Genomic DNA, 15,985 nt, shown 5'->3' on the forward strand with positions numbered 1-15,985 from the left:
ATCCTGCCCCTTTATTTTACTTTTATTCATTCTATTAATTGATATGTTATTGATTCTGTGCCTATGATAGTTTTCTTGTGTGACCTTGATAGCCAGTCTTGTTGTTTATTTGAATGAATACACCAACCCTTTATTTGTTTACATGTTTTTCCTACCTTGATACGGTCCCTTTCCCTGTAGGGTCGTTGGCCTTGAACATGTGCCTCAGTCCATAAAACCCTGTTGTCAGTTTGTCCTTGATCTTCTCTATCACCTGTCATGGTCAACAAAAACAAAGGAATTAAAATATTCTTATTTATTAAATCTGATTGGCACAAGCTGAGAACACTGATACAATAAAGTTCATTATATCATTTAAATAATGATAAATAATTGAATATTTACATAAGACATATTTTTTGCATGTAAAGTGTGTAGAAAGCAATGTACTGTAGATATAACACGGTAAAAGACACACAGGGTACTTAAAGGTTAAATGATGATTTTTTATATGACGTCATATACTTTGAACCCTGTAAAAGTGCAATGTCACAATTGAAAATTAATGTTTAGGCTTGTGGCTGTTACAGTGGCTCTCCAATTAATTTGAACTTACATTTGCAGACATGGCAAGAAGTTAAAGAAATGTACGAGGGTTGTCCAAAAAGTTCGTGGACAATCGCATTATATTTCTGTCATTTTAAATGGGTTTATATATACATATTGTATATTGAAATGTTTGTCATAAAATTTAAAATCAAACTAAAATGGTTTTGAATGTTATCCATAAAATTAAACTAAATTTTTAATGTATCAAAGGGTCATGTAAAGAACGCACGGCCCAGTGTAAAAATTGTCCAAACTTTGTAATTGAGTTTTTAGATATGATCATGTTTACAGTTTCTATAAAACATGTCAAAATTTCATAAGCTTCTATTATGATGTAGTCTGTATGGTGTACGTTATTTTCATACATCATTTGAAATTGTTTTCAAACTAGCAGAGGACTTTAAAAAAGGTATTACGGCAAGAACATGTCTTTTAAAACGCCAAAGAAAGCGAAGTCGGCATGTACATTGCTCTGATTTTTATACATATACATTATTGCACTCTATATTGAAATATTATAATACTTTCCTGAAAATGGCGCCGTTATTTTGAATATAATTTTATGTGTTCACGAACTTTTTGGACAACCCTCGTAAAAGTAAACATTAAATCATAATTTTTTAAAAGATATAATATTGAAACTGCAACGGTGTGTGCAAGCAAATTTTCATAATTAAGGTGCGTAACTCAATTAATTTGTATGCCCACACTGTTGCAGTTATGAAACTATATTTTTCAAAAAAAATAATGATTCAATTTAATGCTTAAATAAACTAATAACTGAAGCATAATTTAAACATCAAAATCAATTTGTATTTTATTGAAATTATATATTTGATTGCATTAATACTTAAATAACCTTGAAAAGGCTTCCTTTTGTACTTAAGACAACATGCAGCTCATTTCAAACAATTAAATAAGTAGCAATCAGTACGAATCTAAGTACCCCCCCCCCCCCCCTAGTCCTCACTTCCTTTTAAGTAAAACTAATAATTGACAAGATGACATTTTGTGATTACAGACTTGACGTAGAATCAGATGAACTAAGGTAGCTAAACACAGTTTCATATAAAAACCGGGAGGTTTTCTCTAGGAAAAAGCATGATGGGTAGGGATTTTTTCTGCTATTTTTATGCAGAGTACATGAAAATTATTTTTTTTTCATTCTCAATTGCATAATATAGAGGTTTATCTTTCAAATACATGAAAAAAGTATGTAGAAAAATTATGAAAATTTTATTTTGTGAGACTCTAAAATAAAGGGAGGTAACTCCAAAAACATCTGGATTTTATGCATGCAGAATTTCATGATTTTTTTAGCAGGTAATATAGCTCTTTAAAAAGCTGTTGAATGTACCCTGAAAATACTATAAAACAATGCCTAAGGACTTGCTCTTGAAAATGCACAGAAATTAAAATGGCTGATTTGTTTGCATTCTGCTGATAGGGGGAGCCTAAAATGCACAGGTGTACCGCATTTAGAGGCATCCTTTTGTCAATTTTCGTCAAGATTTGAGTGCCAAATAAATTTTAGCATTAAGTTACATTTGCATTATTCTTAAATATTTACAAAATTCACAATTTTATCTTACTTAATTTTATATGCGTCAGTTTTGCTTGTCCCTCATCTAAAAACATCTTGTAACGTTACATATAAAACTGTTTTTTCCACCCTAAACTATCATTTGGTAGTCTAAAAGACTAATACATCAATAAATAATTATCCGATTACTCTCAAATACTCTTCTTTTGTAGAATAATATATAAGAAGAAAGAATTTACAGCATTTAACCAAATATTATTCAAGCTTTGTACACTAAATATACACGAATAAGCATCAACTAAAGACCTTTAAACTTGGAGAATTTCAGACCATGAGAGATAAACTTTACACATTTTATATGTTTATATACCCAATAGACCCATTTATCAAACAAGACAGAATTTCATTCTTTTGAACAAAAGAAAAACAAAAAATCTAGTTAGAAGAATTAGACCTTCACTATTGACATTTCATTTAAAGCTGCTTGGTCCGATTTTATATCAAATTTTATGCACGCTTTTAAATGATAGCTATGGTTAGTATATGCATAATAATAGACATCGCAGTAGTTTTACTCGTCAATTATGCCAAATTTCAATGAAGAAAAATACGTACAAATTTGCTAACAAAACAACAACATTAAAAGGTACCGCGTTATTTCGCCTCATGTTCAATTCCACCCCTGACGACGAGACAGGTATGGTTGTGTTACGAATTTGACATCGCTGTAAATAAAGGTCGAAAGATCAGACAAATTACAAATAAATATGTGTACGTTTTGTTCGCTAATAATTCTAAAGTCTGCTTTCTTCACAATCGATGCATAGCATGCGGGTTCAATAACCTCAATCATTCGGGGGACGAAACCAAGCGGTTTCCTTTCCTAAACATTCCCGTGATGCATTTTGGTTTGTTTTTTCGTTTGCCCAAAGAGAAATTATTTTCATTTACTTTGAATATTTCTAACTTTGAAAGGAGACTGATTCTGCTGGTGTAAATAGGAGAAAGTCTATAACTTTCTAAGATAAATGATTTGTATGAAAAAAATTTTGATACTGTAATTACAAAAAAATCGGACCAAGCAGCTTTAACTTTTTGTAAATAGTTAGTGAATACCAGAATTTGTTAAAAATTTGCCGGGGACTCCACATAACCTCGCTATATCGTAGAATTTGCTATATCTGTGTTCGTACTAAACGAATTATACTGTATAGATGGAGTCTATACACAAAACTATAATATATACTTAAGTCTCTTTGTAAGAAATGAGATCCACACAACAACACTATATTACAGTCTGGTCTCTTTCTTACAGGCGAGTTGTATGAGTATAAATGTAATATGGTACTCACCTCTCCATTAGTGCGTGGTGTGGCAGATTCCTGGCGACCGCGAGATCGGGGTCCCTGGGTGTACTCTGCAAAATCAACTACAATGTATCAGCCTTGCATCAAATATCTCCAGTATGAAGTATTCCCATTGTACAAGAATTGAAAAAAATATGAATTTAAAGTTCTGTTTTTGCAAAAAAAAATAGTTTGCTGGTAGGGAAATGATGATATGGAAGCATGAATTATTGTATGCACAAGTTTATAATGTTGGGTAACTAAATATCAATTAGCACTCAAACAAACTATGATTTGTCAAATAATTACACTTCTTGTACCATCACCATGACATAAACATTCATTATTCTAGTACAAAACACATAACCAAGTTCACCATTTGATCACTTCAAAATATTCCTGCCCTGAAAACATCACTGAAAACAAAAAGGCTGGATTAAGTCAATCATGGATATATGTAACATATCTGTTAGAGACATGTAAGTAATACTAAAGAAGTTAATGGCAGCAACACATTGTCAGCAGGTATATATAGGCCACTCATCAGAAACCTGACTCTTCCTCAGATATTGCGTCCAACAGGAGGTTCAGTGGGGGGAGCTTAACAATTTCTGGAGGTTGAGAAGAACTCTGACTCTGGGCTACAGATGTTTGACTGCTGTCAATCTTTGGCAATATAAGGTGTCTCTTTTTCTTGTGGACTGACTTTTTTCTTACCAGTCCCATTCTTTCAGCAGCCGAGTGACGGTATTTAAAAGGAGGGAAAATTTCAGTCACTGAAATATTACATAGCTGCTAATGCCCGTAGTCCAACAAAAAAAAGGAAATAAAAGATAAAATAACATTATCTACAATTCGTTTTCTGGTTAAGTAATAATGCAACACTATATAGCACTGTCGTTTAACCTGTTAACGCTACGTTGTATTTGTACATGTAGCGACCACTGCAAGTGAACATATCTTTGAAAGATAAATGCTTTTTTTCTTTTCATACTTCCCAGCGGGCATTTCAACGTTGAAACAACGTTGTTTCAACGTCAGGCATCAACGTTGAATCAACGTTGAATTAAGGTTGCATATGAAAGTTGAGGCAACGTTGAAAATGTAACGTTGTTTCAACGTCAAAATTCAACGTTGATTCAACGTAGAAATTGCGTTGAAATTTGGTTTAAAATATATAGATATGACAATGGAAAAAAAAGTTAAAATTAAGTGATTTTTGTAAAATAAACATATCTGCTTTTATTATGTTGTGCTGTTTTATGTGTTTTGACACTTTATTAAAAAAATCCAAATGTATAAAGTCGGCCTTTATTTATTCCTAGTAGTATATTAGTATATCCCTTGCTAAATAACTTGTGTATTAAGTCCTCGTTAAAAAGTTGAACTTGGCATTTCAAAATGTTTAAAGTAAGACTGTAGGAATACGATCACAAAGAAACCACGTGCATTCCGCCAAATGGTAGCCATGCTTGTTTTCCATGACATGAAACAAAGGATGTCAACACAAAAACGTAGAATTCACAATAGTCAGTTCATCATTTGCATTATGCAGACTGATTTAAAAAATAACTCCCAAGATTCTCCAGTGTAAAATATAAAATAGTCACAAATTAATCGTCCAAAAGCTAAAAGCCCGGCATTTTACTGTACATAAAATCTGTGTAGTGACTGCACGAGGTGTACCTAAGAACTGACTTTCTTTGTTCACCAATAGCGTCTTTAGCGGTCAAGCTGACATAAAGCAGCCTGGTAAATTGCATAACTCCCTTGATCAGCAGTGCTTGCAGTAGTAATCCGCGCATCCCCTTCTCACTGACCTAGTTAAAATGCAATTAGCCACTTGCTGTACGCACAGCTCAATCTCAAATTTCTTGTATGAAAACAATCTTTTTTTAAAAATTGTAATGTGAAATATTAATTTTACTTTTCATTTAAAAATAAATTGATATTTTAATTGGATGAGACAACAATATATTAATTTTATTGGAATATATATAAGATAAGATTGTATTCAAATTAACATTTTATATTTGTAAAAACACGTCATTAAATGCTTCCACTTTACAAAATATAAGTAAAACCTAAATTAAATAAACAAATGAAAAGGAAGTTTAAATTTGAAAATATGTGTTTAGTTTCATTAATTAATAAAACGTTGTTTCAACGTTGAAAATAAGTTGGGTCTTCAACGTGGAATCAACGTTGAGTTAAGGTTTCAACGTTTAAACCTCAACGTTGATTCAACGTTGAATAATGGTTGATCAACGTTGCAACTTGATTTCAACCATTTCTCAACGTTGAAACAACGTTGCGTGCCCACTGGGTTACTCTCAAAAAGTTTAACTGCAGATATATACATATTATTATTTCAAAATACCGGCGTAATTTACTAAATTTAGCATCAATATTTGCAACATCGTTCGGCTGTTTTGTTTAGTTAAAACGGTACCGGAATCAGCTTTTGCTATCTAAAATTAAAGTAAAACGGTTCCGAACAGTTGATTTTTAATCCGATCCTGACTTCATGTCAATTAATTAATTGACTACCACTATTCCATATTCATATTTAATAACTATAATTTACTTAAACCAAATCTCTTTATAAATAGGTCGGTTTATATCTCATATCCATAAAGTGTCACCCAAAAGTCATAAACCTTTCTTTCTCTCAGGACCCCCCCCCCCCCCCCCCACACACACACACGCACACAAATCAATAGAAAATGTATAAATTATCATTACTACATTGATAAAATTTATTATCATAATTTGTTATTTTCTACATACTGTTACAAAAAAATAAACACAGAAATTTTCTAATCTTTGGCAGATACATGGTAAAACAAAGTAAACTTAAAACCTTTGTATATATATATACATATATAGCCTATTTTAAAACATTTGGGGGGGGGGGGGGTAAATGTATGTTGGTTTTTTTTTCATGCTTCAAACCAAATTCGTCTGTGGACGCTTAACATAAAGTAAATGAATGAACATATCTCTATTTTAATTGTGTTTTTGTGCCAACAAAAAATAGAATTGATCTGAATAAAAATTTCATTCCTGATAATTATTGCAATTATTTTTGTTATGTAAATAGTCATTCAAAAACGATGCTTCTTATTTGTAGGTTGAATTGATTTACTAAAGCATATTTGGTGACTATGAATGGTGCCCATGCAGGGAATAATCGAAAACTAATCGATCATATCTTTTTAATTTTTTCGATGACATAGATACAAAAGACTTTCAAATCACTAGTGTAAATCTACCCTTTATATTATTCCTTTTTACTAGAACAAAAACATGAAATTTAATACCCAAACCCCTAGCTAACCCCCAGTTTGTTGTAAAAGGATAAACTTTCTAGATCTTCAAATCTCTTTTCCGATAACTTTTCCTAAGTTTAGCTGATCGATTTTCTGAAGATCGTAAATTATCGACTGCATTTTTATAGTTTCAAAAGTTTCAAAAACGTTCTTGAAGTATTTGCATCGCGGGGATTTCCCCGGCGGCTGTTTGGAATCCTGGTCATCATGCGCCGGGATTCCAGAGCTGGGTCAGAGTGAGGCTAGGACAGACCCTGGAGTCTGGGTCAGACCCTGGGGTAGTCAGATATACCGATGTCCGTGACAGCCCTACATCTGTCTTATCAGGACATTTAAGTGGCAATTGTTAACAACAATGGTGTGTTCGTTTACATGTGTTTTATCTTATCAACAGCTATCTAGAAACAGACCGGGGAACCGTCAAGGATCGACTCCATTATTCCGGCCGTCAGCCGATGACAGCTCCACCTATTGTTACCTGACATTCTAATGATTTAGCAAATTTCAAACAGCATTAACACAGTGAATATTGTTGTGTGACGTCAGCGCATATTTCTTTGAACTCGGCTTAGCAAGGAATAATTTTAACACTTCTACAAGAGTATTCAAATGATACATTATATTCTAAATGGCCAAGGTTTTCCGATTAGATCTGTAGAATCTACATATCAGTAAAGTACATGCATTATTCATGAAATTCACACACATCGAAGATCTAGATAATGATCCTTCAAGAACGTGTAAATGATGCATACGTAAAATTCATATAAATTTATGGCACTGGCATTGACTGGCATTGTAATTTATATAGCAATGATCCCCCCCGCCCCCCCCCCCCCCCCCCCCCCGCCTCGACTCCCCAATCCCTATGCTTACACTTGTAATGCATTCTTTATAACTGCATGTACACAAGCTGCGAACTGCCCCCTTTTATTCAATGGACCAACTTTTAATATGAAGACAAAGCAGTTATTTAAAGTTAGTTGACAAATAAGATTAAGAAGACCCCCCCCCCCCCTTTAAAAAAGAATATGAGGTTTAACGATGGTGTTATTATATTTTGTTTCTCCCAATTACAACTTTGTATATGGTGCTACGTGCCTTTAAGAAGCGACAAGCAAAAGAGAAAGTTGAAAGACGTGCATATCAATTACCCTAATAATTGAATTCTATAAAATCTCTAAGGCAAGCACTAATGGCTACATACAGAAATGAAAGCCCATATGAACTATGCATTGTTATCTCGATATAATCGTTGTCATAATTGTGGAGATACGACCCCCACCACCCTCCCTCTCGCGATAACATCCCCCACTCTCTCGAGAACTGTGATTTTTACCTGGGGGCCACTGGAGTATCCGCTCTGGGGCACTAGCTCGGTTTGCACTGATGGGTGCGGGTTCCCTTGCCCCAGACCCAGGATCCTGGAAGGAAATCTTCCCGAACTGTCCTGCCCTGAGTCCGCGGGCGGATCCAAGCACGGCCAGATCATCACGGTTACTCATTCTGGACATAGGGTGCTCAATGACGGGCAGGTTAGGGAACCGCCTCTGTCCCGCGGAGACCCGGGGAACCGCCGCCATGGAGGTCATTGGAGGATGTGTACTGATGTATCCGCTACCTCGACAGTATGATCAAACAGTTCACTGGTCACTTCACCTGTTGTTTACATGCCACTGTTTTAAATGTCGGCCTCTAAGCCCGCCGCCATTTTAGTGTACATAATCTCCATGGGAAACCACCTGACTGTAAGGTCTTTTACGGACCAATTAATTCAGGTCTACCGTGGCTACAAAACGTGTCTTCTCTTTGTCAAAAAATATCGACCTTTTTTAAATCCCGGGCCCACTTGAAATTCTAAGAGGCTTTGGATATATACCTGATTCTATGGAGTTTAATGTCCACGTTAGCTGTTACCTGTGTGGATATGTGTGTGTGTGTTGTATTTCCTAGTCATCATATTTCAGCAAATTCTGAATAACTAGCTGTTTGACCCGATATATGAGAACTTCAAAACAGCCCTACATACAGTTGAACAACCTTTTATAATTGGTGTTTTGAACAGAGAGAGAGAGAGAGAGAGAGAGAGAGAGAGAGAGAAAGAGAGAGAGAGAGAGAGAGAGAGAGAGAGAGAGAGAGAGAGAGAGAGAGAGAGAGAGAGAGAGAAGGGGTGTTACACGTTACATACTATACTAGTACTTATCTTTGGTAGATGCCGTAAGTGGTTTTAATTTCTTATAGATGTAATTCCAAACATGTCAGAATTGTGTTTTTTATGTACACAGGAGAGCTTTTTACTATAAATTACTAGTATGTCTTAAAAATAAGAAAAACTCCAAAGTATACAGTAGGCCTTTTCAACAGCCTTGTCGCGTTTGTACACTTCTTTGAATCGCAGGAGTTGTCGTTCTTTGATTAGCGCTAGGTAACATTAAGTCGGTAACACGTCATTATTTCACGAAGATTTTATTAAATATAAACTATAAAAAGAAAAATTATAAAAAAGGAACAACAACTGAAAAAAATGTAAATATTAAATAAGATAAACATACACGGTATATAAATATACATGGCGTAAAACCTGAACACAGAAAGCAATTAATATGATAGGAACCCAAAGAGACTGGGTACTCCAAATATCAGTTAAACCTCAGCAATTTGGCGGCGGAATCCAGTAATACTGTTATAGAGATGTTAATATAATGTTATAGGTTAATGCAGATGACGTAATCACTGGGCTACCACACAAAGTGTGCGTCACTGAATAGCTAAAAACACGCTGTTTAATATCTCAAAACAACAAAATGGCGAGAGTTTCTGTTGATGGAGGGATATTTCTTGCTTGATATGACTGAAAATTATGAGTTATTGCAACGTTACGACATTATATTCCGACGAAACGTGTCGACGTAACAAAAATGGATGCATACGTTACGAGAGTTTCTGCATACGTAACGAGAGTTTCTGCAGACGCAGAGAGTTAATGTTGAAGTGACAATTTGACGTTGATTGGTGAAAATCAATGTTCATAATACGGGAGTTGAAGATGCAGGATCGAGACTTTATCCAAGAAAGTACACAATAATTGTGGATGTAAAATCAACTCATTACATCAATATTTGTCAGTCTTTATTGCATCAAGTAATCGTCAGTATCTACTGGTGGACACCCGTCCGTATCCTCTTCCGGTTCCTCGCCGAGTTCTATAAGAGACAGAATTTCCTCTGCAAGTGACACAATGGCGTCACGATCAACTTCAGGTGTCACATTGCTAATGTTTCCACTCGGCAGAAAATCTGAGTCGGTTTCACTAGGAGTGGAACCCTCCATGCTTGAGTCATTTCCCCCAATAGAGGTCTCTCCTATCCCTGAATCATCAAGGTAGGTATTGTCTATCTCATCGTCATAATACGGATTGTTCTCTAAGTTGGAGAGAATCCTGTGTATATTTAGAGCTCGTTGCTGCTCGTATAAATGTTTGCGTAGCCCTATCACTAACGGGTCGTCCATTGCAAAGCGTTCCTCCTCCACCAGATAGCGTATAGCTTCCGCTGCGCAGTCTCTGTATCCGGTCAAAACTACTTCCGCTTGTTCAAAGGCAGACAATCCCAGCATGGCCGGATGTTGCACCTGTTGTCCCGGCATCAGTATTGGACTGCTCTCACACATGTTACCTGTAAATAGAAGATACCGTCTTATTCACTGTCGAAACTAATTCAAACTCTCTCTGAAAGTAAACTTATACAGAGCTTACTCTCTGTATAACACGGGAGGCTGTAAGGTAGAGGAAAAGGCCGTGGAATGTTTACATAAAATCAATACATCTCCATGAAAACCTGCAAACATTGAAGCGTTCCCCCATTAAATCAATAAGAGAATAATCATTGGTAAATTATAAGTCAGGCAAAGCGCGGTGAATACAAATTTACAGATGATACAAAAAGATACTGATAGCAAATTGTACCATTATAATCTGTCTCTCTCATTATGCAAAATAGTATTAAGCTATACGAATTTCAAAATTATTCCAAATAACGGTCAAATATTTTCTAAAATTCAACATTTTCAATGGCTCTAAACTTGAGGAGACTTCAACAGTTTCATTTTACAACTTGCTGTGTTAAGAACATCACTGCCCAAATCATTTAATAGAGTGCTTAATCAAAACATATAAATGCACGTAAAAATATAACAACTTCTGTAGGGTGTAAATTATAGAGCAGATCTCTCCTACTCATGGATAAAGACCTCCTCCAACCCTACCCCCCCCCCCCCCCAAAAAAAAAGATACGCGGCAGTCACAAAAGTTTTAGACGTACGTTAGAATCAAAACACGATTTAAGAACAATCTGTGCATGGAGAATGATGCACCCTCACTGGTTGACTACTGTCCAGTTCACGGAGAAAAGTTAAACAGAATCGTACAGACCTTGTGACGGTAAATACAGAGTGTCCCTCATGTTGCAGTGTTGTCAGGCCGAGCGTCTGTCGTACGATAGAGTGAGAGAGAGAGAGCCTAACACTCAGATAAACACAACAGATGTTCCCCGCTCCCACACTACCCACAATAGACACGTGTGAATGACACCACATGTGTCGGAATGCAGGGGGCGTGGTGAGGGAGCCGTGATCAGTCTATCGCACTGCCCGCTGTATGTGTGTGTACACAATGAAAGCGTGTATACATGTAGACACGACAAGCGCCGACCACGCGGCTTTGTTTGTGTCACTGCGGCTGTCGGTCAGGTACACACAGGTAAACCAGCGCCACCCCGGGGAGATCGCTGACCTTTGTAGTGTACCTTGTTCCCGGACAAAGACGAGAACACGACAGCCTGGGAACACTGCACGCAGAATTCACACGCTTATTACAGCAACTCGGGCAATCTTTATTCTTTGAAAAGGAAGGCATTTAAAATGACGAGTTATTACTCTGCATTCTATAGATATGGCGATCCTATAAACAGTGTAAGAAGACACATGATATAACAAATATTGCTATCGCACTGGGCAGCTGGCAAGCGACACAAGAGTGCCGAATGCACCGCGTGTTCTTGTACATGCAACCAGGAATTTAAATTTTTTTTTTTTTATAAATTTCAAAGAACTATGTATGATATTAATCAAATGTGGGCCCTATAATTTGCTATTTTTAAAGTGATTCAGGTACATTTTGTTGTGTTTTTTAATAAAAGAGTTGACATGAAATATGTTTTTCACCTTTTTATTTGATTTATATGCACTCAGTGGCAGTTTAGGACGCTATTTTAATAATTCAATCAAAATCAATCAAACATTGACACTTTTCTTATCTTTTCTCGAATGGGAAATATAAAGGACTCCTTGAACAAGAACAAACTTTTTGTCACTTATAAGTATTGGAGAGATACATATTTGGTGGGAATATTTTGATTGTTCAAGCAGTCGTTCAATGATGTTATGTGACTTTATGATGTCGTATTTCTAAATTGTGGGCACTAAAGCAAAATGAAAATTATGAAAAAACTTCAAATATATATTTGTACAAATAAAACAAAGATGAAAATGTTCATTTTAGGGGGCCATTTTAGCCTCAAACCATATATAGTCCAAATTTGTTTACATAAACTTTAGCTCAATCATCTTCAGTTCATGGAGAATATATCTACATTTTTGTTCAAGAATTCCTTCAACGGTTCGGGTACCCCCCCCCCGCCCCCCCCCCCCCCCGGCCTTTAGTCTTGGTGACCAACATGGCCTTCATTGACAGCTAAACTGATTGACAGCTCTACCCAGAGAGGCGATGGAAGATGTCAGACACGGCCTCTTTCACGGTTCGAGGCGATAATGGTTTCCTTATCTCCCAAATGAAGAAAACAGTATCACCTAGAAGCCGTGGCAGGACCAACAGTGACGTAATCAGTTCGATAGGTGATTGGTTATCGACAGACCCTTCACAGAACCTGTCAAAGTTGTGTAATCCTCATTATAACCACGGAGTGACACTTGATGGACTCGGAGCTTCGTTAAGGTAACGTCTCGGTATAGCAATTATTCTGAGATAAATATGGTGGACATTCCCAAAGATTTTTGGATGCCGGTGAATATTGAACTGATTGAATCAATATATTGCATTCACATGAACAATAACTGTGATTGCTGACATTTATGAACACGGAATATTTCTCCCGGAACCACTGTTTTAAGGCAAATTTTGTAAACAGACACTTCCGCTGCCTGGAACATTAAAACAGCACATCCGGGTGTTTTATTTGTGATTCTACATGAAGATCTCTAAAACATTTGCATTTCCGATAGTAACACTTTGTTTCTAGGAATTCTCACGCGGCCCGGTTTTCATGGTCGATTCTCTAACGCGTGTCGGACCATTGTGAGGTTCCCCCATTCCAAGCTGACACTCTGGACGACCTTGATCAAACATCGATACAGAAATGGGGGAAAGGGGGGGGGGGGGCTAGCTAGCATATACAATCATATCACCGTAGAAAAATATAGATATTATAAATTATATAACATAGAGAATAACCTATGCTTATTTTGTTATCATTGCCATTATAATATATTGCTATCTAACTGTTTAAGATTGTGAATATGTCTACATGTATTTATGTATACACATGTACGTTAAAAATGTACTGACATACATAGATAATTCAAACTTATCATATCATTTAAATAGGATACTAAAGTTATGTCAAATAAATAGGATATTAAAGTTATGTCAAATGAAAGATAGTTTTGATGAATAAAACAAGAGATACAGATCGAGGATACTTAAAGTACATTAAATCAAAGTCCAATCCATGAGGTTTACAAGATATTCATATTTGATTATTTCAGAGCGGACAAATACAAAGTTATTACACTTACCAAATACATTAGCCTGGACGCCGACCTCGTACTGCGTTTGAATCTGCTCTTGATGCTGAGAACCCTGGAATAAAATAGTTCTGTTGACACATAAACTTAGTTTAGTTAATTGATGTCCTCCTCTCTACCCTGCGTCCATGGACCTCTAACAACATGTGGGATTTGGATATACATGTAAGTTGTGGGTCAACTGAAGGACAACAGTCCACAAACACCGCCCAACCACCCCCGCTATATACATGAAACACCGCCCAACCACCCCCGCTATATACATGAAACACCGCCAAACACCCAACCACCCCCGCTATATACATGAAACACCGCCAAACACCCCCGCTATATACATGAAACACCGCCAAACACCCCACAACGTCTTTACATCTTACGTGAAATTAAAAAAAATGTAAAAGGAGCGCCACATTTACCGTGTGTAGATATCTTACATCCATCATACACCAAAGTCTCTTTACATTTGGTATGCTGCAAACGGAGAGAATTTTTAGATGCGCGTGAGCCAATGAAATGGGACAAGCTTTGATGGAAGACGCGCGTTCGCGGAACATCTGTCGCGTGCGGCGCATGAATAGTTAAAAGGAGCTAACAAAAGCGGGCCCGCCGTGGCTGATCGGTCACAGATGTAAAAGGAAGGTAGGGGTCTTCAAAGTTTAAGTTCTAGCAAGTCAACCCCCCCCCCACCTCTCCTAAAAAAAGACACAATAATCAACTAATATTATGTAGGTACAGGTATATTTGCTTTGACCCCTTGCAAATATACTTTCAGTTGCTGTTGTATTGTTGATGCGCTTAGTTCAGTCAAATGTATATCGTAATATAAAAAGCAATTTATAACGAAGGAAATATGATGATACGTGAAAATATATATTTTATAAACAGTAAGCAAACTTCTATACTCCCATATGTATGTACATGTATGTGTCTAATGCAGGATTCCGACCCCGGTGCATGGATACCTAATGAGATTTCTGCATGTAGAAGTAACATGGCTGTCTAACAGATATGGGTGTTGTCACAGACAAAACAGACGAATAATCCCCCAAAAAATCTAAATATATAAAGGTACATACCTGTTTAAATAAGGTCATTTTAAATCGAATTTGCTGAGTCGGATTTTCTCAGGTAAATGTGAAAAAACTCCTAAAACCTTCCAAACGTAATTACGACAGATCTTGAGACAGGGCAGGTGCGCGGGGGAGCCTAGCCTGGCCCGGCATTACCGCACGATGATAATCCAGTTCACCTGAGCATGCAGCCAAAAACACCTGCTGGTCCTCACACATCAAAGCGACGCGCGTGCAGCTGCCCAGCTGTCAGCCAATCAAACGCCACGGATTATTGTGTACACCGGTACAATCTGTTTATAAATTCATAATGATAAATAGAAATCAGAATTCAAAATAAGATAGTTTATATCAGCCTTTAAAATTAAGTGCAGTAATATTTTGTAAGGTATGTGCATACTAGCATTTTCATGAATTCATTCATACATTCTCTCTCTCTCTCTCTCTCTCTCTCTCTCTCTCTCTCTCTCTCTCTCTCTTCTCTCTCTCTCTCTCTCTCTCTCTCTCTTCTAATTCAGGGTCATGCGATCAGTATTGGCTTATCGATAAAACGTGTGCACCACGTGACTGTCGTCCGCCTCGCGTACGCCGCACGTGTCCGCTAAATTCCACGGCAGGCAACCTGTGAAAGACATTCCGACGAATAAATACTCTCTCAATATGGATCACAGTTCTGATGTCAGGGAGAAAAAATAAAATAATAAACATAGCAGTAACCTTCAAATAAGCGTTAGTTCATCTTCATGAAATTTTACATGTATTGAATACCTTGAAAAAAAATCTAACCGTCGGCGGCAATTTCCTGTACTGAATAATGATAAAAAAAATTGCTACGGCTTCTTGAAAGCAAAATTATTGATTTGAAAAGTGTATCACCGTGGAAACGCGTTACTACAAAATAAAAAAAATGAATAAATAATTAAAAAACCACCTAAAAAAATAAATAATAATAAAATCATGACTTTAGAATTTAAAAAACTTGATTTTATATTCTTTATGTGGAGAAGAAAAATATCCCTATAATGTATACAATCCGATTTTGTACCGTTTTGAACAATATGCTATAAAATCTTTTGTCCCAATATTATTAACTTATTGCCACACATAACAAAAATTCTACGAATTATTAAAGGGGCATGGTCACGATTTTGGTCAAAAATTATTTTTTCGATTTTAATATTTGCAATGTTTTATCAAGGCATTTTTAATAGGCAACCAAAATTTGAG

At 36.3% G+C, this 15,985-nt stretch overlaps 2 protein-coding genes across 10 annotated transcripts in view; both read right to left on the reverse strand.

Moving 5' to 3' along the window:
• Positions 1 to 8,654, reverse strand: part of LOC128183860 (EF-hand calcium-binding domain-containing protein 6-like) — a 33,884-nt gene extending 25,230 nt beyond the window's left edge. For 2 of the 8 annotated variants that reach the window (XM_052853042.1, XM_052853041.1), the window contains exons 1-4: positions 8,149 to 8,648; positions 4,029 to 4,253; positions 3,484 to 3,548; positions 156 to 253 (exon numbers count right to left, since the gene is read on the reverse strand). In XM_052853042.1, coding sequence (XP_052709002.1) covers positions 156 to 253; positions 3,484 to 3,548; positions 4,029 to 4,253; positions 8,149 to 8,401 — 641 coding nt within the window. In that variant the 5' untranslated portion in view covers positions 8,402 to 8,648. Of the gene's footprint in view, positions 1 to 155; positions 254 to 3,483; positions 3,549 to 4,028; positions 4,254 to 5,808; positions 5,918 to 8,148 lie in introns of those variants that run through there. The other 6 variants (XM_052853045.1, XM_052853047.1, XM_052853044.1 and 3 more) reach the window with 5 other exon arrangements.
• A 605-nt stretch (positions 8,655 to 9,259) lies between these two features.
• LOC128186294 (uncharacterized) lies at positions 9,260 to 14,972 on the reverse strand. Of its 2 annotated transcripts, none has more exons than XM_052856093.1 (3): positions 14,765 to 14,972; positions 13,680 to 13,743; positions 9,260 to 10,483 (listed from the first exon to the last, which is right to left on the reverse strand). In XM_052856093.1, the coding sequence occupies exons 1-3, from the start codon at positions 14,780 to 14,782 to the stop codon at positions 9,939 to 9,941; spliced, it is 627 nt and encodes a 208-aa protein (XP_052712053.1). In that variant the 5' UTR covers positions 14,783 to 14,972; the 3' UTR covers positions 9,260 to 9,938. The 2 variants fall into 2 exon arrangements, with proteins under 2 accessions (XP_052712053.1, XP_052712051.1); XM_052856091.1 differs by lacking the exon at positions 14,765 to 14,972 and adding an exon at positions 14,105 to 14,281.
• Positions 14,973 to 15,985: the final 1,013 nt, after the last annotated feature.

Source organism: Crassostrea angulata, chromosome 5 (assembly GCF_025612915.1).
Source record: "Crassostrea angulata isolate pt1a10 chromosome 5, ASM2561291v2, whole genome shotgun sequence".
Classification (NCBI taxonomy): Eukaryota; Metazoa; Mollusca; class Bivalvia; order Ostreida; family Ostreidae; genus Magallana; species Magallana angulata.